General features: G+C 35.8%; 1 protein-coding gene across 3 annotated transcripts in view; it reads left to right on the forward strand.

The window, feature by feature from the left end:
• The window catches only part of ACER3 (alkaline ceramidase 3), a 171,831-nt gene that overhangs the window by 49,897 nt on the left and 100,320 nt on the right, over positions 1 to 21,614 (forward strand). For 2 of the 3 annotated variants that reach the window (XM_008020221.3, XM_008020220.3), the window contains exon 2: positions 15,880 to 15,990. In XM_008020221.3, coding sequence (XP_008018412.1) covers positions 15,880 to 15,990 — 111 coding nt within the window. Of the gene's footprint in view, positions 1 to 15,879; positions 15,991 to 21,614 lie in introns of those variants that run through there. The other variant, XM_073019564.1, reaches the window with a different exon arrangement.

Here is a 21,614-nt window from a genome sequence, read left to right on the forward strand (position 1 = left end):
CAACTTTAGCAAAGTCTCAGGATACAAAATCAATGTGCAGAAATCACAAGCATCCCTATACCCCAATAATAGACAAACAGAGAGTCAAATCATGAGTGAACTCCCATTCACAATTGCTACAAAGAGAATAAAATACCTAGGAATACAACTTACAAGGGATGTGAAGGACCTCTTCAAGGAGAACTACAAACCACTGCCCAAGGAAATAAGAGAGGACACAAACAATGGAAAAACATTCCATGCTCATGGATAGAAAGAATCACTATTGTGAAAATGGCCATACTGCCCAAAGTAATTTATAGATTCAGTGCTATTCCCATCAAGCCACCATTGACTTTCTTCACAAAATTAGAAAAAACGACTTTAAATTTCATATGGAACCAAAAAAGAGCCCGTATAGCCAAGACAATCCTAAGCAAAAAAGAACAAAGCTGGAGGCATCACTCTACCTGACTTCAAACTATACTACAAGGCTACGGTAACCAAACTGGTACCAAAACAGATACATAGACCAATGAAACAGAACAGAGGCCTCAGAAATAAGACCACACACCTATAACCATCTGATCTTTCACAAACCTGACAAAAACAAGCAATGGGGGAAAGGATTCCCTATTTAATAAATGGTGTTGGGAAAACTGGCTAGCCATATGCAGGAAACTGAAACTGGACCCCTTCCTTACACCTTATACAAAAATTAACTCAACATGGATTAAAGAGTTAAATGTAAAACCTAAAACCACAAAAACCCTAGAAGAAAACCTAGGCAATACCATTCAGGACATAGGTATGGGCAAAGACTTCATGACTAAAACACCAAAAGCAATGGCAACAAAAGCCAAAATTGACAGATGGGATCTAATTAAACTAAAGAACTTCTGTACAGCAAAAGAAACTATCATCAGAGTGAACAGGCAACCTACAGAATGGGAGAAAATTTTTGCGATCTATCCATCTGACAAAGGGCTAATATCCAGAATCTACAAGGAATTTAAACAAATTTACAAGAGAAAAACAACCCCATCAAAAAGTGGGCGAAGGATATGAGCAGACACTTTTCAAAAGAAGACATTCATACGGCCAACAAACATGAAAAAAAGCTCATCATCACGGGTCATTAGAGAAATGCAAATCAAAACCACAATGAGATACCATCTCATGCCAGTTAGAATGGTGATCATTAAAAAGTCAGGAAACAGTAGATGCTGGAGAGGATGTGGAGAAATAGGAACACTTTTACACTGTTGGTGGGAGTGTAAATTAGTTCAACCATTGTGGAAGACAGCGTGGCAATTCCTCAAGGATCTAGAACCAGAAATACCATTTGACCCAGCAATCCCATTACCAGGTATATACCCAAAGGATTATAAATCATTCTGCTATAAAGGCACATGCACATGTATGTTCTTTGCAGCACTATTCACAATAGCAAAGACTTGGAACCAACCCAGATGCCCATCAATGATAAACTAGATAAAGAAAATGTGACACGTATACACCATGGAATACTATGCAGCCATAAAAAAGAATGAGTTAATGTCCTTTGCAGGGACATGGATGAAACTGGAAACCATCATTCTCAGCAAACTAACACAGGAACAGAAAATCAAACACCACATGTTCTCCCTCATAAGTGAGAGTTGAACGATGAGAACATATGGGCACAGGGAGGGGAACATCACACACTGGGGCCTATTGGGGGTTGGGGGGGCAAGGGGAGGGATAGCATTAGGAGAAATACCTAATGTAGATGACAGGTTGATAGGGGCAGCAAACCACCATGGCACATGTATAGCTATGTAACAAACCTGCACATTCTGCATGTGTATCCCAGAACATAAAGTATAATAATAACAATAATAATAATAAATAAATTATAATTTTTCACAGATAGGTCTTAGAGTAACTATTTCTTACTGCTTTCTAAAAAAAGACTACATATAATTCCAATGAATCTATTATTTTTTCTACCAAATTATTATAGACTGTATATGTTTCTAAGATATTTCACCCTGTTAGAATAAGACTTTTATCTCATTATAGAATAAACTCTTTAAAAGAGAACTAACATTTATTCCTTGCTTACTCAATTCACTTTTGCAATATTTCATCATCATGATAGGTATTATGCCTAATCTACAGAGGAGAAAATTAAGGCTCAAGGTGGTTAAATAGCCTGAATAAACATTTCCAAAAGAAAGTTTGCCATTAATAAACAGAAAATAATAAACATATAAATAGTTTAGTAACCCAGAGAAATGTAAACTAAAAAGTAATAATATATAATTTTCCACCTCTTAAATTAAGACTTTATATTGTTCAGTGTTACTGAAGTTAACATGTGAACCAATCACCATTATGTACTGCTAATAGGATTATAATTGGTCCAACCATTCTGAAAAGTAGTTTGGTTAAACTATGTAATGCACCCACAAATATAATGATTAAGTAAGGTGATTGTTATATGGTAGGACATTATGCTGCCATCAAAATTGTATTTTCAAAGATTATTAAGTTACATAGATGAATACTTACGTGATTATAGGAAAATCAGAAACAATGACCATTTTTCTGATGAAAATGAGATGAAAATTGTTTACAGTTATTAAGATTACTCTCTACAGTCTCTGCTACTGTTACCCCATCCAGACCCCAAGAGAGGGTTCTTGGATCTTGCGCAAGAAAGAATTCCAGGCAACTCTATGTGAATTGAAAGCAAATTTATTAAGAAAGTAAAGGAATAAAAAAAAAAAAGAAAGAAAAAGAAAAAAGAAAGTAAAGGAATAAAAGAATGGCTTCTCCAATGGCAGAGCAACCCTGAGGGCTGCTGGCTGGCTATTTTTATGGTTATTTATTAATTATATGCTAAACAAGGAGTGAATTATTTATGAGTTTTCCAGGAAAGGGGCGGGCAATTCCTGGAACTGAGGGTTCCTCCGCTTTCTGGACTATATAGGGTAACTTCTGGACGTCGCCATGGCATTTGCAAACTGTCATGGCACTGGTGGGAGTGTCTTTTAGCATGCTAATGTATTATAATTAGCATATGATTAGCAGTGCCAGGACTAGAGGTCACTTTTTTTGGTCGTCTTGGTTTTGGTGGATTTTGGCAGGCATCTTTATCAGCCAAAATCCAGTCCTGCTGACCTCCTATCTTGTCCTGTGACTAAGAATGCCTAACCTCCTGAGAATGCAACTCAGCAGATTTCAGCCTCATTTTACCCAGCCATTATTCAAGATGGAGTTGCTCTGGTTCAAATGCCTCTGATGCTACCATATAGTGTTTCATGTCTGCTACTATCTGCCTTATCTGCCTTTTTTTTCTTTGTCTATAGAACAGCTTTCTCTCATTCATTATATACTTGGCCTAAATATGGAAGCCTCAGCTTTAGCTTTATACCACCTTCAGTACAAGTATCCAAAAAAGTGTCATTTTTATTTGAGTCCTAATTCTTATTTTTCAGACAAAGAATCTGGAATTAGTGTGATATTTGGCAAGGGGAATGAGGGAGTGAGGAAGGTCTTATAATTTGCTGCCTACCCCGATAGGGGCTAAAAAGAAAATTCTTAAAGGGAAGCTGGGGAGTTTCTCCAAGAGGAGATTCTACCCTAAGGAATTCATCCTGTGAACTTAATAAAATGTATGAACATATAAATATTTTAAGAATGTCCTAGTGGTTGTATAATGTCTCCCCAAAGTTCATGTCCATCAGGAACCTCAGAATGTGACCTTAATTGAAAATAAGGTCTTTGCAGATATATTAATAATTGAGGATCTTGAGATTAAATCTACTGGAATTAGAATATTCCTTAAGTTCAATGATTGGTATCCTTAGAAGAAAACACAGTGACATAGAGAGCAGAAGGCAAGGTGAGGAATGCCAAAGATTGCTAGCAACCACCTGAAGCTGAGAGAGAAGCATGGCACAATTTTTCCTTCACGGGCTCTAGAAGGAACTACCCCTGCTGACACCTTGATTTTGAACTGTGGACATCCTGAATTGTAAGAAAATGAATTGGTTTTTTAAGCCACCCAGTTTGTGGTAATTTGTTATGGCAGCCCTAGGAAATTAATATAGATATTCACAGTATTGTTTTTTTCTGATGTGAAAACCTGAAAATAATATAACTATCTGCCAATAAGGGATTACACAAATTATAATATATCCATACAGTGTAATACTCTGTGATCATTTTTAAAAAATGGTGATCTCTATTTATAGATTAAAGATGACAATGACATATTGTTTTTAAAAAGGTTATAGAACCCAGATCACTAATCTTTGGGGAATCCTGAGTCTTGGTCTGTAACGTGGAGGCAGTGCAGTCGTCAGAAAAAAGATTTTTCCTCTTGTGTTTATATAATAAATAGCTGTTTGAAAAACTTTTTTGCATGTATTAAGGCAATTGAGGAAATTTTTATGCCATTTAATGACAATAAATCATAAAAATATTGTATTTTTAGCTGTGGAGGAGGTCCAGGTTACTAGCAGTGAATCCATACGGGTGGGTCCATAGCAACTTCAGTCCTTGCCTCCTCAGAAGAAAGAATTTGACTGAGGGCCATAAAGCAGAAAAAGAGACTGAGGCAATTTTCAGATCAGTAGTGGAAGCTTACTCAAAAGGTTTTAGAATAGGAAAGAAAGGAAAATTTGCTTGAAAGAGACCCAAGCAGATGCCTGAAGGTCCAAGAGAAGAGAGCAAAAGAAGACAGAAAAAGAAAAAGAAAAAAAAAAAAAAAAGGAAGGCCTTTTACCTTGATCCTAGGACTTTATGGGCTCACCTCTTTCCCATGATTCTTCCCTTTGTCATGCCCAGTGCTTTCCTTACCCTTTGGAATTGAGCATGCACAGTGTGTTCAGGGATTTATACACATGCCTATCTGAGGCTTTCTTCCCTTTTCTGGTGGAGCATATCCACCCCCACCAAGATCATACTTCACCATTTTTGTCTCTGTGTTAACAGGTATGGACCATCCGGAAATGGCCTTTCCCTGGCACCCCTACTGCTTAGAGAGGCAATGTGATAATTGCTGAATTATCACCCGACATTTCTAGTGGGTAGGGGGAGAGCCCTTCTCTGCCCCACTCATGCCTAACTACCTGTCACAATATTAGTCCATTTTCACACTTCTATAAAGAAATACCTGAGACTGGGTAATTCATAAAGAAAAGAGGTTTCATTGAATCACAGTTCCATGTGGCTGGAGAGACCTCAGGAAACTTACAGTCATTGAAGAAGGTGAAGGGGAAGCAAACTTGGACCTTTTCACATGGCAGCAGGAAAGTGTGTGCAAGCGCAGGAAAAACTACCATTTATAAAACTGTCAGATCTTGTGAGAATTTACTTACTGTCACAAGAACAGCATGGGGGAAACCACCCACATAGTCCAATCGCCTCCCACCAGTTTCCTCAACACCTGAGGATTGCAATTCAAGATGAGATTTGGGTGGGGACAGAAAACCTAACCATATCAAATATAGAAGGTATCTTTTGTGAGATTTTAACAGCAATAAATTATCTACATTTTTAATAATTAATGTTTAGTTTAAATTTAAAATGCATTTTCAAGGTCTTATACATTCATGATTTTTGACTGATGCATTTTAATTCTAAGTAAATGAAGAGTGAATGAAAAACTATACTGAAATTAGTTTGGGGTGAAGTATGAATATGTTAAATTAATTTTTGGGAAAAGAATATTACGTCATAACTGAACCACATCTGAAATAATATCTAGTAGGTTTTAAATATCTGTACTCTTTTGAAAATTTGGAACTAGTTTAATTTGCATGAGGGCAGTCTGTCTGTTTTTCTTTTGTATTCTTTTATAGAGCCTTTTGTAGTAGATGATTAGTGGGTATTTGCTATTGAATGAACCTAAGGCCACTGCCCTCAAGAAATGTTACTGAGGAGATAAGTCATAAATATCAGTTGATCAGATTTAGTGAAGAGATCTATCTACGCAAGGCAATCTGTGCTAAGTGCCAGGTGAGAGGTTAAAACGGTAGGTGGTGTAACAAGAGTGGTCATTTTGGGTAGGATGATTAACAAAAATTCACCAAATGTAGGTAGGATTTGAGTTGGGCCCTTAAAGAAGTTTCAGTAAAAGTAGAGAGGAAGAAGGGATTATCAAAATAAACATTTCCAGATTAGGTCATTTCAATAATGCCTCTTCATTCCTGAACATAGTTTGGAAACTTTCCCTTTTTGACCTTTGGATAAATAAAAAATGTTCATTTCACCAAATATTTCTCTAGGGATTTCAAGACCCTATTACTTCCCTTGTTCTTCTCTGGCTCATGACTTCATCATGCTTATCTGTTTTAAATCTTTCTTGCTGTGCTCATCTTTGATCCTTCTCCAAAGCAACATTTTAGACCTGTAAATGCTGTTTGTACTGAGTCTCCCCCTCCCCTGTAACCTCCATCTTGTTAGGCCAGAGTTTACCTAAGCCATATCTGATATGGAGCTCCCAAGTTCTTCTCTTAACTCTTTAACACTGTGTACTTGGCCTTTCTTCCAAACTTACAGTGTACTTTCCTCTTGAATTTAACATGAGCATTTCCATTTTTACTGCGTCCCAATGATCAGTACAAGCTCTGTTCAGTGAATGTGGGTTCCAGCAAACTGAAGACAAAAGGCCCAGACTTCTAGATGAAATGTTTGACCATAAACCTACTTAGACTGGATGGAGGTCTTCCAGAAGCCATCTGCACAATTTCCCCCTTGCCCAGGAAATATTTCTGTGTAATATTGATGGTTTAAAAATATTTTTAGTAATAACTTAATGCAATAAAGTGAATATGTAATGTTTATTTTTTAAAATAATGTGAAAAAAACTAATTTTCATAAATTAAATATTTTTTGAAACTATTATATATATCCCAAAGAAAATAGAATGACTTAGGGCAGCCACGGTGGCTCATGCCTGTAATCCCAGCACTTTGGGGGGCCGAGGTGGGAGGATCATTTCAGCTTAGGAGTTCAAGACCAGCCTGAGCAACATAAGAAGACCTCGCCAGTACAAAAAAACCAAAATATATATAATTGGCCAGGCGCAGTGGCTCATGCCTGTAATCTGAGCACTTTGGGAGGCCAAGGCGGGAGGATTGCTTGAGTCCAGTAGTTCAAGACCAGCATGAGCAACATAATGAGACCTTGTCTCTACAGAAAAAAATTTTAATTAGCCAGGAGTGGTGGCATGTGCCTGTAGTTGCAGCTACACAGGAGGCTGAGGTGGGAGGATCACTTGAGCCCAGGAGGTTGAGGCTGCAGTGAGTCATGATTGTGCCACTGAACTCACTGTGTGCGACAGAGTGAGACCCTGTCTCAAAAAAAAAAAAAGAAAGAAAAGAAAATAGAGTGACTCTTGTAGTAATAAAAATCCTGCATTCCTGTATATCTTTTTATCTTTCAAAGCATAGCTTAAGTGTTATCTTCTTACTGAAGCCCATCTTGGATTCTGTCCCTCACCCTAAGTATATTGTTTTTTTTTGCACTCTTTGTTCCTATCACTCTCTTTTGCTAGTTGTTTACCTGTCTGTCTTTTCTGCTACATTTATACATACTTTTTCAGGATAGGTACTAAAGTTATTCACTTGTTAATTTTTCTTCTAGCTCCCAACTTAGCGCCTTGCCTGTAGAAAATACTTAATAAATGTCAAATTGAATTACATTTGTGTTTATCATTTTTTAAAGTAAGACACACTTGGTTTCCTGTTGTTTTTTTTTTCTTCTGATATCTATCTTAATTTAAAGCTACTGGAAGGAGTCCCTTGTACTGTAATATACATTTGTATGATGGTTATTATTATTATTTTTTTCTTTAAGCTTAGCGTGAACCAGAGTACCCTATAACTTTCCTTGTTACTGGCCTGGATTAGAAGGCAAACCTTCTCCCTTGTGATAAGTGTTCTTGAGCTGGTGCAAGTACCAACACGATTCCCAGGTTGCACCTATTTTCTTTTGTTTTTTACTTTTTATTTATATCATAAGTAGTTATGTGGGGTTTTTTTTTCAACTTTTATTTTAAATTCAAGAGTACATGTGCAGGTTCGATATATAGATATTAATTCTTAACAGCAAGATTGTGGAAGTTCCTATATAATATTCTATGGATCTTTCTCATATCAAATAATCTTTATATGTGTTATTTGGTCATATTTATTGTTTTTATCATATTCAATTATTTAAATAATTTAAATATAATTGTTCTTACCCATTTTGCTGATTAGGAAACTAAGGCTTAAGCATAAATAAGTTGCCTAAGTTCACACAGCTAGAAGGTGGTAGTAGATAGGAACACAATGATGCCTACTCTAAATTGTGGAGATGAATTTAGATGATCTCCCTATCTACTTCCAGCTCTGAAGTCTCTGAAGCTCTGGGAATGTTTAACATTATTTGAACATCTGCATAATCAGTGAAATATTTGGCAAAATGAACTTGCATTGGGGAAAAGTGCTGGGTTGCTTTCAGGCTCAAACCAGTTATAGGCTTCATCTAACTAATTTGCTGACAGTGCAAGGAGAGCTTTTCACAGTGGCAATGAAGCAATATAGACCGCTTTTTCAGCTTCACTAGATTTTAATACTTTTATTTTTTTATCTTTAGCTCTGGGTGATGGTTTTACAGTTGTAAATACAACTGAGCTCTCAGTTGTTTATCCAGTCACCTCAGGGCTTTATGTATTCAGCCAAATGTTGGAAAACCGTTTAGCTTGTGGAGCACACTGGCTCCACCTACTGTCCTATGAGAAAACACCTTCCTACCGTATCTTCATTCACAATTCTCTTAAATTGTACCCTTTTGCACATTGTGCTTTTCCCTGAACTGTTTCTCGTATTTTTGATATTTGAGTTTCCGTTTACCTCGCCGAAAGATAAACTTACCTATTAAGAAATCGTGAAATTACTATAACGTTGTCAGTCTTGCTATATTATAAGGAGAATGTGTTTGGGGGTATAAAAATATGATAGTTTTCAAAACTCTAAATCTATATCAAAATAAGACTTTCTCTGTAGAAAAAAAGTTTTAAAAATATTTTGGTACACTATTGTGTGATGTATGAATGAATATCTCGTTTTTATTTCCAGAACAGAAAATTTAATTGAATTTTCTGGAAGCAGTTAACCTCAAACCCAATTAAACTCTTAGTAGAAGTAATTTTATTTTCTGTCATTCATCTTTTTAATACTTTAGTTTTCAATTATAAAGACAACATAGCCACATTGTAGAAAATATGGAAAAAAGGGGGGAAATTCCTTATTTAACCTCCTTAAACGTTTATTCTTAATTTCTCGGTTAGGGAACCCTCACCAACTATAGTTTTGCCAAGTCATGATTGCTGAAAACATAGTTTTATAATTGTGGTAGTTATCAACTTATTACTTCTTAGCTCTGAGTTCACCGTTCATTGCATGATTGGTGAAAATGGACCTGAGCCCTTTGAATATTTTCCTTTGACAGCTGGCTGGATGTTAAATTTTGTCAGTAGAGGGCGCTAGAGAGACATTGCAAGAAGAGATTTTCTTTCTTGGTTCTGGTGTGGTGGCTTGGCAACTTCTCTGGCGCCAGCTCTACCAGTCCAAGTGGCTTAATAGCTTCTGGCTCCTACAGTGCTGAGGCTTCCCCAGTGCCCAGCTCTTAAAGCTTGGTCAACTTCTGGTGCCAGGCTATTGCAGAACGTGGCAGTCAGCAGCACCTAGTGGTCAGTAGCTTCCCCTGCCCACCTACCTCCCTGCTCTATGTGATTAGCTTTAGCTGGCACCCTAAAGAGCAGATTTCTGACAAGTTCTGAACAGTAGATTTTCAGCAAGCTCTGTCGGTATAGCATCACAGCAACTTCTCGGCTATTCAGTGAACCATGGTCATGCCTTCTCCAACAAGATCTGCATCTCAGTCTTGGGGAGACCTCTTTTTTAATGCTCTATCTCAGCCTTAGGGGTAGTGGCTGATCCTTACATCTACTATTCCTTTATTCTGTAACGTTTTCTTTACTTGTGACTAGCCTGTCTCTCCTTACTCTTACAAGTTAATAATTCTCTATTGAAATTACTCTGGTTTATCTTTTCTGATTGAACTCTGACTTAAACCTTTTTTTTTTTTTTTTTACAGACAGAGTCTTGCTCTGTCACCCAGGCTGGAGTGCAGTGATGTGATCATGGCTCACTGCAGCCTCAACATCCCAGGCTCAAGCGATCCTCCCACCTCAGCCTTCTGAGCGGCTAGGACCACGGGCAAGTGCCACTATACCTGGCTAATTTTTAAACATTTTTTTGTAGAGACGGGTTCTCCTTATGTTGCCCAGGCTGATGTTGAACTCCCGGGCTCAAGCAGTCCTCCCACCTTGGCTTTCCAAAGTGCTGGGATTATAGCCATGATCCACAATGCCTGGGCTGAAACCATTTTATTTTTACCAAAAGTTTTAAGTCCATGATCATTTTATATGCATTATTTTGCTTAGTAAAATTAAATTAGCTAACATGTATAGCTATATAAGCTAAATTGCTTATTTACAAAGCAATTACATATCTATTATTCTTTAAATCAGCTTTTTAAAAGTAACCTTTTATTCTTTCTTCCTGACTTTACAGTCTTACCTGATTTGTCAATTTTTTGCCTTTGTGGTTAATCCTTTTCATGTCCTATTTTAAAAAAATGATTGCCTCTCCAAGGTGATAAAGATGTTCTCCCATATTTTTTTCTGAAAGTTTTATTGTTTTACCTTTTACATTTAGATCTATAGTATATTTGGAATTTGTTTTTAATTAAAACAAATTTTTAATTGTTTATCGAATTGGGCAGCCCTTAAACCAGAATGGGTTCAGAGGAGCTCCCATCTGGAATTTATTTTTGTGTAAGGAGTGTGAACCTGGGATCCAGATTAATTTTTTTCCTATATAAATATGCAGTTGATCCAGTATCCTGTATTGAAAAGACAGTCCTTTCCCTAATACACTTCAGGGTTATGTTTGTCATAAATCAGGTGACTGTAAATGTTAGTATATTCTTATAATCTTACCTGTTCTATTTAACCTTGTTAGTAGGCCTTGGTATCCAGTAATGTAAATATTCCAGGTTTGTTGTTACTCAAGATTGTCTTGGCTCTTCTTGGCCTTTTGTATTTCATATAAAGTTTAGAATCAGCTTTTCAATTTGTACCCCAAACCATTTGGGAGTTTTATTAGTGTTATGTTTTATACATCTTTGTCAGATTTATTACTAGATATGTGATGTATTTTGATGCTATTGTAATTTGTATCTGTAACACCAAAACTGCAGTTACATGTTCAGATTGTCAGTCTGACCCAGGAATCCTTAAGATATTTGAAGATAGCAGTCATTCCATTCCTTATATGTTGTGTTTTGTTTGTTTAGTATATTATGCCTTTATATGAGTCTCTACTCTGAATGCTTTAGTATTTCTGTTTTTTTAGGGTGCCACAAATAGATAAGCATCCCAAGGAGAAGCTGAATTAAAGCAGAGAAAAGTAGGATGACTACTATCTAGCTGTTTCCATTTTTACCTCTGAATACTACTTTGAAGTGTAGTATATTGAGATTTTCCTCCCAGAATAGCCTACTGTCATCTTTCTGTCTTTGGAACTTTCTGTCAGGCTTGTCCTTACTCTCTGTAACAAGCCTATATTTGTGGTCTGAAATTCCTCATTCTAATTTGTAAAACTTGTGCATTGTCCTTAAATTAGTTTCATATAGTTTGTAACACCCTCTTCCGCTCCCTGCCTCCAGGTAATTTGAAATGTATTACTGACTTCTATACTATTGACATTTCAGCTAAATTTAATACTATCTGTACATTTGGATATGCTTCCATTGCTTTATCTTAGTCATCATTAAAGATTTTCATTAGTTTGAATCTCAGGGCACTCCTGAATGATAAAATATTCAACATCTCCTACAGGTTTACTTAAAACTATTGATAACTGCTGTTTGGATATGTAACTGTCGATCTGTCTGGCTCCCCACCTTACATTTTCATACTCCACCTAGGCAAATTACTTTATTTGTACAGTTTGGAATTCATTTAGTACATTCTGAATAAAATACTTGTTATATAATTTTTAAAACCTTGTAATTAATAAGCACCCTCTGTGGGAACATTGTGCTAGTACACCTAGTGAGAGGAACATTGGCTATAAGGACAAACAGACCTGGAATAAAATCTTGCCGCCACCATTTGCTTATTGTGAGAACTTGAAATTGTATATCTGTAAATTGTATAATTTCTTAACCTGCTTTTACTGTTTATTTTTAATAGGGACAATAATACTTCACAAGATTGGTTGTGAGAAGCAAGTAAGATAGCACATGTAAAATATAAAGTTCAGTGCCTGATACTTAATAGACTCAGCATATTTTTGTTCCTCTCTCTCCTTTCAGGGTCTAGCTCAAATCTTATTACATCTACGACACTATTCCCAACGATCTTACTCCCTCTCCTAAATCATTTCTGTATTAATTTTTATTTTATCAAAGCAATATATTTAAAAAATAGATTAAAAATCTAGATAATGCTAAATAACTTTAGCAAAACCAGAAGGCAGTGCTCTTTCCCAACCCTTCTTTGCTTCCCACTGTCCAGTTCTACTGCCTAGAAGCAAAATTAAAAGCAAAACCCCAACTTTATTGAGGTATACTTGAGATATAATTGAGATACAAAACAGACTGCACATATTTAAAGTGTACAAATGAAAATTTGACATTGGCTTATACCTGTGAAACCATCACAAACAACATAGTAACATATCCTTCACCTCCAAGTTTTATTTAAGCCCTCCTTCTGCATTGAACTGTTCTACCATTTCTCCCCCAGCAACCACTCATCTGCTTTCTGTCACTGTAGATTAGTTTGCATTTTCTAGCCTTTCATATGATCTGTTTTAGTCCTTGTCTGCTAATTCTAACATCTGTTCTGGGTTGGTTCCAATTGATTATTTTCCTCATGGATTGTGTTTCTTGCTTTTTTTGTATGCCTGGTAATCTTTGATTGAATACCAGACAGCATGCTTTTTTAAACTTTGTTAGGTGCTGAATAATTTTTGTATTACTATAAATAGTCTTGAATTTTGTTCTGGATTTCAGTGAAGCTACTTGGAAACAGTTTGATCTTTTTGGATTTTGTTTTTGTGATTTGTTAGGTGCGCCTGGAACAGGGTTCAGTCTAGTACTAGCTATTCCGTATTACTGAGGCCAGGCCTTCTTTATTCCTTTATCCAATGCCCAGTGAGATGCAAATTTTACTATTTCAGCTTGTGGAAATAGGCACTGTTTCTGGCCATGTGTGTACTGGCTATGTGTGAACACCTGGTACTGTTCCCTCTAATATTTTCACCATGATTCTTTCCTGGCTTTGACTAGTTTGCTCATATACATCTGCTAATCAATATTCTGCTGAATGGTTAGGGGGCCCTTTATAGATTTCCCAAATTCTTTGTCTCTGAAGTTGTCTCTCATATACTGTCTCCTGTGAAATCTAGTCACCTTGGTCTTCCTGAACTCCCTGTTTTGTTTCCTCATCAGGGAGCCTGCCAAGTTGTTTCATATATTTTATCTCCCCTCCCCTTCCCTCTTCTCCTGTCTTCTACTTATTTCAGGTAAGAGGATAAATCTGGTTCTTGTTTCTTCATCTTGTGTGGAAACAGAAGTCTGACAATAACTTTGTTAACATTTATTTTATTTATTTATTTATTTATTTAGAGATGGGTCTCACTGTGTTGCCCAGGTTGCTCTAGAACTCCTGGGTTCAAGCGATCCTCCTACCTTGATCTCCCAAAGTGCTAAGATTACAAGTGTGAGCCACTGCCCTGGTCAGCTATTTTTTTTTTTTTTTAAATTAATTTGGCTCAACATTTCTAAATAACTTGCTTATAGTCCTATTTTCTGGATCTGTAAATTTAAGATATTGTCTATTGTCTTCTAGTTTTGGTGGTTGGGGATTTCACTTTTTTATACCATCCCTGCTCTCCCCACTATATTTTTTCAATAAAGTCAGAGCATAATTTTTTACTAAATAAGTAGTTAGGATGTAACATCAATAATATCAATATGGCTATGTAAATAATGTGCACTGCTAAGCCAGATAGTGTACTCTATGGTAACATTTCTTTCTGTGTAGACTACTAAAAATGCAAAAATTAGCTGGGCATGATGGCATGCACCTGTGTTCCCAGCTACTCAGTAGGCTGAGACACGAGAATCTCTCGAACCCAGGAGGTGGAGGTTGCAGTGAGCTGAAATCACACCACTGCACTCCAGCCTGGGCAACAGAGCAAGGCAACAGAGGAAGGCTCTGTCGAAAAAAAAGAAAAACACCAAAAATCTGTCCGCAGCAAGTACATAGGGTTAATATTAATTATCCCTTCTTATAGAAAAAGGAAAGACCAATGGAAAAACTGGCAAAGGGCATGAAATACATTTCAAAGGAAAATAAATACAAAAGAACATAAAATTATACCCATCCTTATTCATTGTAAAAGAAAGAACGATGGGTCCACGTTTTCTTTTACTACTTTTTGGGCCAATAAATGTGTTTATTTCTTGACTTGGCAGTCTCATTTTTGTGTATCTATTTTACAGATATACCTGCACTTGTAAATATATATGGTTATTCATTGCAGTATTACCTGCATTTGTAAATATATATGGTTATTCTTTGCAATATTGCATGTAATAGTAAGAATGGGAAATAACCCGAATTCTTATAGTCATAGAGGACTGGTTGAATGAATTATAGTACAATTTTTCCAACACTTCTGTCAAATGCCCACTGGCATTTTTTTCCCAAATTTCTTAACTTATCAAATTGTCTATCCTTTTCTTCCTTTTCTTCCTGGAAATTTCTTTCCTGCAGTTCTTGGTTCTCCTGCCACAGTTTGGACGGACTGTGTGGTCTCTGGTCCTTTTGCAGTCTTGAGCCTTTCCTTTACTTCTCTCTTGGGTTGCAGCCCATGTTTCTTAGCTCTAGTGGCATTCTTTCTCATGGTCAGTTTCCTTGTTTGCACTCACTACATTCTCCAGTTGATTCCAGAGAAAAGATATGTTGTAAGTGTATTTTTTTAATCCTTGACTGAAAATGTTTTCTTCTACCCTCTCAGTTAATTATTTGTCATGACATTAGCACCTCTGCTGAAAATCATTCTTTTGAAATTTGGAAAATATTGTGCCACTTTATTCTTCCCATAATCAAATTCATAAAATATTGTTTGGTCATTTCTTTCTCCATTTTATCTACTTATATCTTCTACTGGGGTTTTTACTATTCCTTTGCTATTCATGTTTGCACTTTGTTTTTGTGAAGACAGGAGTAGAGATCAAATTAAGATCCATTAATTAAGCCTTCTATGTTTTGCTAGAAACAGAAACTAGAAATTGAAACATTACTAGAAAAATGAAATGTTAAAGAGACATACAAAATGTAAACTGCAGTTTGTTGCTTTTTTATTCCAAGTAACAAAATTAAGCCAATCCTGTATTCATCTTGTCATACTGCATCCATGGACCACAATTTCAGTGCATCGGTATAGGCTGCCTTCCCCAACTCATTTTTTGCTTTATCTCTGAGGTTCTTCCTGAGATCCTTTCCTTGCTTGCCTTTAGAAATTAGAATTTCCTTTAGTGGGTTTGCTGGTGGAAAATTTTTAGTTTCATTTGTCTGAAAGTATCTTTATTTTATTTGGATTATTGTGAGAAATTTTTGGTGAGTACAGAATTTTTTTTTTCAGCAACTTGAAAATATCTTCCCAATGTCTTTCTGAGAAGTTACTTGTTTAATTGTTGTTAAAGGCTACATGAATGTATCTTTATTTAAAGTGTTATTGATTAACCTAAATGTCTTCTTGTGTTTTTCTCTTAAAGGGAATACAGTGAGTAACCTGATCATGATTATACCTCCAATGTTCGGTGCAATTCAGAGTGTTAGAGACGGTCTGGAAAAACGGTACATTGCTTCTTATTTAGCACTCACAGGTAAGTATAACACTATTCAAATGGGCCAGTTTTCTCATTCATTTCTAAAAGCAGTTTTCAATTTTGTGTTGTTACATAACTTGAATATATTCTGAAACTTCTTAGTTAAAACTCCAGAAACTTTGCCAGTGATTGAACTACATTTTGATTAAAATGTTTTAGAAATTACAAAATATTTTAAGCATATAAAAAAGAATGGAGATAATATAACAAATATACCCACATTTCTTACTACCCAGTTTTGTCAGGTCCTAACAATTTATAATATTTGTTTCAGACCTTTTTCTTTTTTAAGGAAATTACTACAGATAAAATTGAAACTCCTTTGTATCCCTCCCTGATTATATGCCCCTCAGCCTCCCAGCCCATCCCCTAAGAGCAAACCTCAATCTCAAATTTGATGCTTATCATTTTCTCATGTTTTCATGTTTATACTATGTATGTATATATCCTTAAAAGTATACATAGTATGGTTTTGCATAGTTTTCAACTTTTTGGAAAGGATACCATCCAACCTTTTGTGACTTACGTGTATTCTACTTGTCTGTGAGGTGGTGGACTATGTCTTAATCATCTCTGTGTCCCCATTGTCTGGCAGTTTAGTGTTCCTCAATAAGTACTGGGTGGATGGGTAAATCACCTATACCAGGGCGTAACATAGTGAAATCACTTCTGTCTTCTATCATGTTCTTGAATCATCATAATAAATAAAAAATGCCAAATAAAGTGGATTCTTTCTAGTAGTTTCATTTTTTAATTTTCTGTTTTGTGTGTGTGTGTGTGTGTGCAGTGGTACAATCTCGGCTCACTGCAGCCTCAACCTCCCAGGTATAAGCTATCCTCCTACCTCAGCCTCCCAAGTAGCTGGGACTACAGGCGTATGCCACCATGCCTGGCTAATTTTTGTATTTTTTTGTAGAGACAGGATTTTGCCATGTTGCCCGGGCTAATCTGAAACTCCTGAGATCAAGCAACCCTCCTGCCCTGGCCTCCTAGAGTGCTGGGATTATAGGTGTGTGTGCCACTGTGCCTGGCCCTATTTCTTTCTTATAACTCTCTAAAGGCTCTTTCTTTTTTTTTTTTTTTTTTTTTAGCTCATGGTGAGTATTTCCACATTACAGAAAGGACTTCTAATTATCCCAAAACTATAAGCTATAGTGAATCATGTCAGATTCTACCTTAGATTATTTATTAGATATGAGAGACTTTAATTTCAGAATCTGTTGCTCATATGTATTTTAAGAAAGTTACTTGATTTATCTTCAAAAGGAAGACTTGCCTACAAACTTATCCCTTTGCTTTTTTTCTGGGGTGTTTTCATAATGTTCATAAAACATGGACAAATCACACTCTGTAACAACAATAAGAATTAAAAGACCTGAGGGACTTCCAATTGCCCTAGGATAATGGTAGCCTCCTAAGTTAGAGTTTGTCCACTTATTCTCCCAGAAAAACATACAGATTAATAACGAAAACAAATGAAACTACATGCAGCCCACCCTTTCAGCCTTACTAGGAGAAAGAATATTATGAACTTCAAATTATTTTAAGATAAGAAATAAACACCAAATTCCAACAGAACTGTTTTTAGTGTTTCAGACTTGGAGATGTTTGAAAAACTATATGGAAAAGAGAAGAGAGGACTCAAGGGCCTAATTCTGACAAAATTAGCAATAGAAAGATAAAACTTCACAATAAAGGCAGAATCTATGAAAGCAGTCTAAGATATGGTGGGTCACAGTACTGTCTAAAGGTAAAAGACTTGAAAGTGTGTCAGACCTAAGGTGGCAGTTTTGGAAAGGCATCACTTCTGGGAAAGAGATAAGTAGAAAGGGGGAAGTGCCCTTTGGAGATGTGTTAGTGAAAGGAAAGAAGAAAGTTGGGGGGAATTAAGATCCTACTGAAAACAAAGAGTTACAAAACACATCAACCTCCCTTCACTGCTCCCCCAAATATTACATGTTTTGTGTATGTGTATATATATATATATATATGAAACCTCACTATTCTGACCGAAGTGGCCAGTCTTGAGTTAGGAATCTTGTAAGCCACTTAAAATCTTTACTCTGTCTATAAAATAGACCCCCCAAAATGCAGCCTATTTCCATACAAAATTATGGTAAAAAGAAAACAGAAAATGAGAATCAAAACCATTTGGCTGATAGAATTTCTTCCCCACAACAAACTATGAAACAGAAGGAAGATGTAATACAATACTCCTAACTGAATTAAATAGCCTCAAACAACGAAATGAATCAAAAATTTAAAAACTAATAACAGAAATCACTCCATTCCTCGCCTCAAAAAAGACGAAACAAAATTAGAATTCATTGAACTTAATAAAGAAATTAAGAGTAAATTACAGTGTGCTTGAGGGAAAGTAGAGTCTACTGAATATTTAATAAGGACTGTTGTAGAAAGTCAGAGAAACAAGCAAGAAAATCAAAAGGAGATAAAGAAATAAAAAAGGTCAGAGAGAAAATGATTGAAATGGAAGACAGGCAAAAAAGATCCTATGTGCATATAATTGAAGTCCCTAGGTAACATGGAGGGGAACCAATGAAACATAATTATGTTTAAAATTATCATTCAAGACAACTTTCTGGAAATGAAAAAAGACTTTAATATGTATATTGAAAGGTCCAATTTTGCCTGGTAAACTGACTTAGAATGATCAATTTTGAGATAGAGCCTAGTAAAACTATTGGATTGTAAAAGTGAACTTATTCTCAAAGCTCTTGAAAATAAGCCTTGATTACTTACAAAGGACCAAAAATTAAACTGGCATCAGACCTTATCAGTAATATACAAAGAAAATATCAGTGGAGCGGCATTTTCTAAAAAGTGAAGAGGAAGTGTAAGCCAAGGATTTTATATTCCAACCAGGTTGTTCTCCAGGTGCTCTAGTTATAGAAAAACAGTTTTAAACCTGCAAATACTCATGAATACTGTACACATGACTCCTTCCTGATGAATCCACTGTTACTGCACTGTTCAATTTAGTAGCTGCTAGTCACATGTTGCAATTTAAATTAATTACAGTTAAATAAAATGTAAAATTCAGTTCCTTTGTCACTCTAGCCACATTTCAAGTGCTCAATACCCACATATGGCTTGTGACTACTATATTGGGCAGTGCAGATATAGAACATCTTCATTATTGCAGAAAGTTCTACCAGCCACACTGTACTAGAATGTCCATCCAGTCATAAGAATACTGAAAAAGGCTTAATGCAAAAATAATTCCTAAAACAACAACAAAACATCCTGTATTAGTTTGTTTTCATGCTGCTGATAAAGACATACCCAAGACTAGGAAGAAAAACAGGTTTACTGGACTTACAGTTCCACACGGCTGGGGAATCATGACCTTACAGTCAGGGCAGAAAGCAAGGTGGAGCAAGTCACTTCTTACATGGATGGTGGCAGGTAAAGAGAGAGCTTGTGCAGGGAAACTCACATTTTCTAAAACTATCAGCTCTTATGAGACTTACTCACTATCATGAGAACAGCATGGGAAAGACTCACCCCCATAATTCAATCACCTCCCACCGGGTTCCTCCCATGATACATGGGAATTGTGTGAGTTAAATTCAAGATGAGATTTGGGTGGGGACACAGCCAAACTGTATCGCACCCCTTTCCTAAATATCAAAAGAATTTATCTTAAAGAGTGAAAAAGGGCCGGGCACAGTATCTCATGCCTGTAATCTCAGTACTTTGGGAGGCCAAAGCAGGTGGATTGAGTGAGCCCAGGCTTTCAAGACCAGCCTGGACATCATAGTGAGACCCTGTCTCTTTAAAAAAAAAAAGAAGAAAAGAAAAGAAAGAAAAAAGAAAAAAAGTGAAAAAAAGACACATTGCTTAGGGAAAGATGGTAAATATAAAATAAAACATGATAATTATAATAAAACAACATGATAGAGTTGTTTAACTTAACTATAAAAAAGAGATACATTTCGTCAAGCCTGGGCAAGATAGTGAGCCCTTGTCTCTACAGAAAATTAGTCAGGCATGGTGGCACATGCCTGTAGTCCCAGCTACTCAGGAGGCTGAGGTGAGAGGATTGCTTGAGCCTAGGAGGTCATGGCTGCAGTAAGCCAAGATTTCACCACTGCATTCCTGCCTGGGTGACAGAGTGAGACCCTGTCTCAAAAAAAAAAAAAAAAAAAAAAAAAAGATTTTCAAATTGGCTCACAAAGCAAAAGCAAGACCCAAGTTTATGCTATATGCAAAAGATACACCTAAAACAAAGTGATTCAGAAAAGTTTGACATCATATAAAGTAGAATTCCCTTCAAAAAGCATTATTAATGCCTCTTATTAATATCTCTGTAACAAATAATATAGCCACCACTTTTATATGGCAGAAATTGGGGGGGTACAAGAAGAAATAAAAACATATAAATAATAGAAGATTTTATGTCACACTTGGTACAAGAGAAGTCAAGTGACCAAAAAAACCAAAAACCAAAAAACAATATTAAAAGACCTAAGCAACACAACTAATAAGTCAGATCTTAAAGATTTATGCTGAACGTTACATCCTGATAATAGAGACTATACCCCCTTCTTGAGTGCACATAGAATGTTCATAAAAACAAAGAAAACATGATGGATATAGTAGTTACCCTAATCTGATCACTATACATTGTATGTATCAAAACATCACTATGCACTCCATGAGTATGTACAATTATTTGTCAATTAAAAAATAAAATTTTAAAAATTCCAAAAAAACCCCAAAGAAAATAGTAATGTCCATGAAGTAGAAATATTAAAACAACATTCTCTGATCACAGTGCATCTACACTAGAAATCAACAACTAAATCAAACTAGAAAAAGGCTTCTATTTGAAATTATAGACTCTTCTATTAATTGTTGGTTAAAAGGGAAAATGGAAACTGAATGATGGAATTTCTGAAATATATTTGCAATGAAAACTCTGCATATCAGAATCTATGGGGATTTATTTCAAACAGCCATCAAGGATACTTCATAGACTTACTTAAACACTTAATGAAAATAAAAGAGAAAATTTGAAAGAAGAAAATTTAATTAAAGTTCAACTCAAAAGGTAATTAAACAAGACAACAAAGTAAACCAAATGAACATTAAAAGGAGGAAATTATCAAGATAAAAGCAGAAATTAACAAAATAGGACAGAAACCAGTGGTACCAAGAAAAAAATAACATAAATGACTCTAATAAAAATACCAATAAGCTTTTTTTTCCCCTTGAATTAGACAAGTTGATAGTAAAGTCTATATGAAAAAATGAACATGCAAGGATATCTAGGAAATCCCTAAAAACTAGGAGAGCCCTAGGGGGCTACTAGCCCTACCAGATATGAAAACAAACTGTAAAACCTGCACAATTAGAATAGTATAGCACTGATATTCCAGTAGACCATACAGTGGAGTTTTTAAAAAGTGCAGAAATAGACCCAAACCTATATTGGGATTTAGTATTAATAAAGATGGCATCTCTAGTCACTGGGGCAAATATGATGTGTTTTAATAAATGATGCTGAGGAAAAGAATTGGATATGTGCCTTATACATAAGAATAAATTCTAAATTGATAAGAAGCCTAAAAGTAAAAATAAAAGTCTTACAACTACTA

This window comes from Chlorocebus sabaeus, chromosome 1 (assembly GCF_047675955.1).
Source record: "Chlorocebus sabaeus isolate Y175 chromosome 1, mChlSab1.0.hap1, whole genome shotgun sequence".
NCBI lineage: Eukaryota > Metazoa > Chordata > Mammalia > Primates > Cercopithecidae > Chlorocebus > Chlorocebus sabaeus.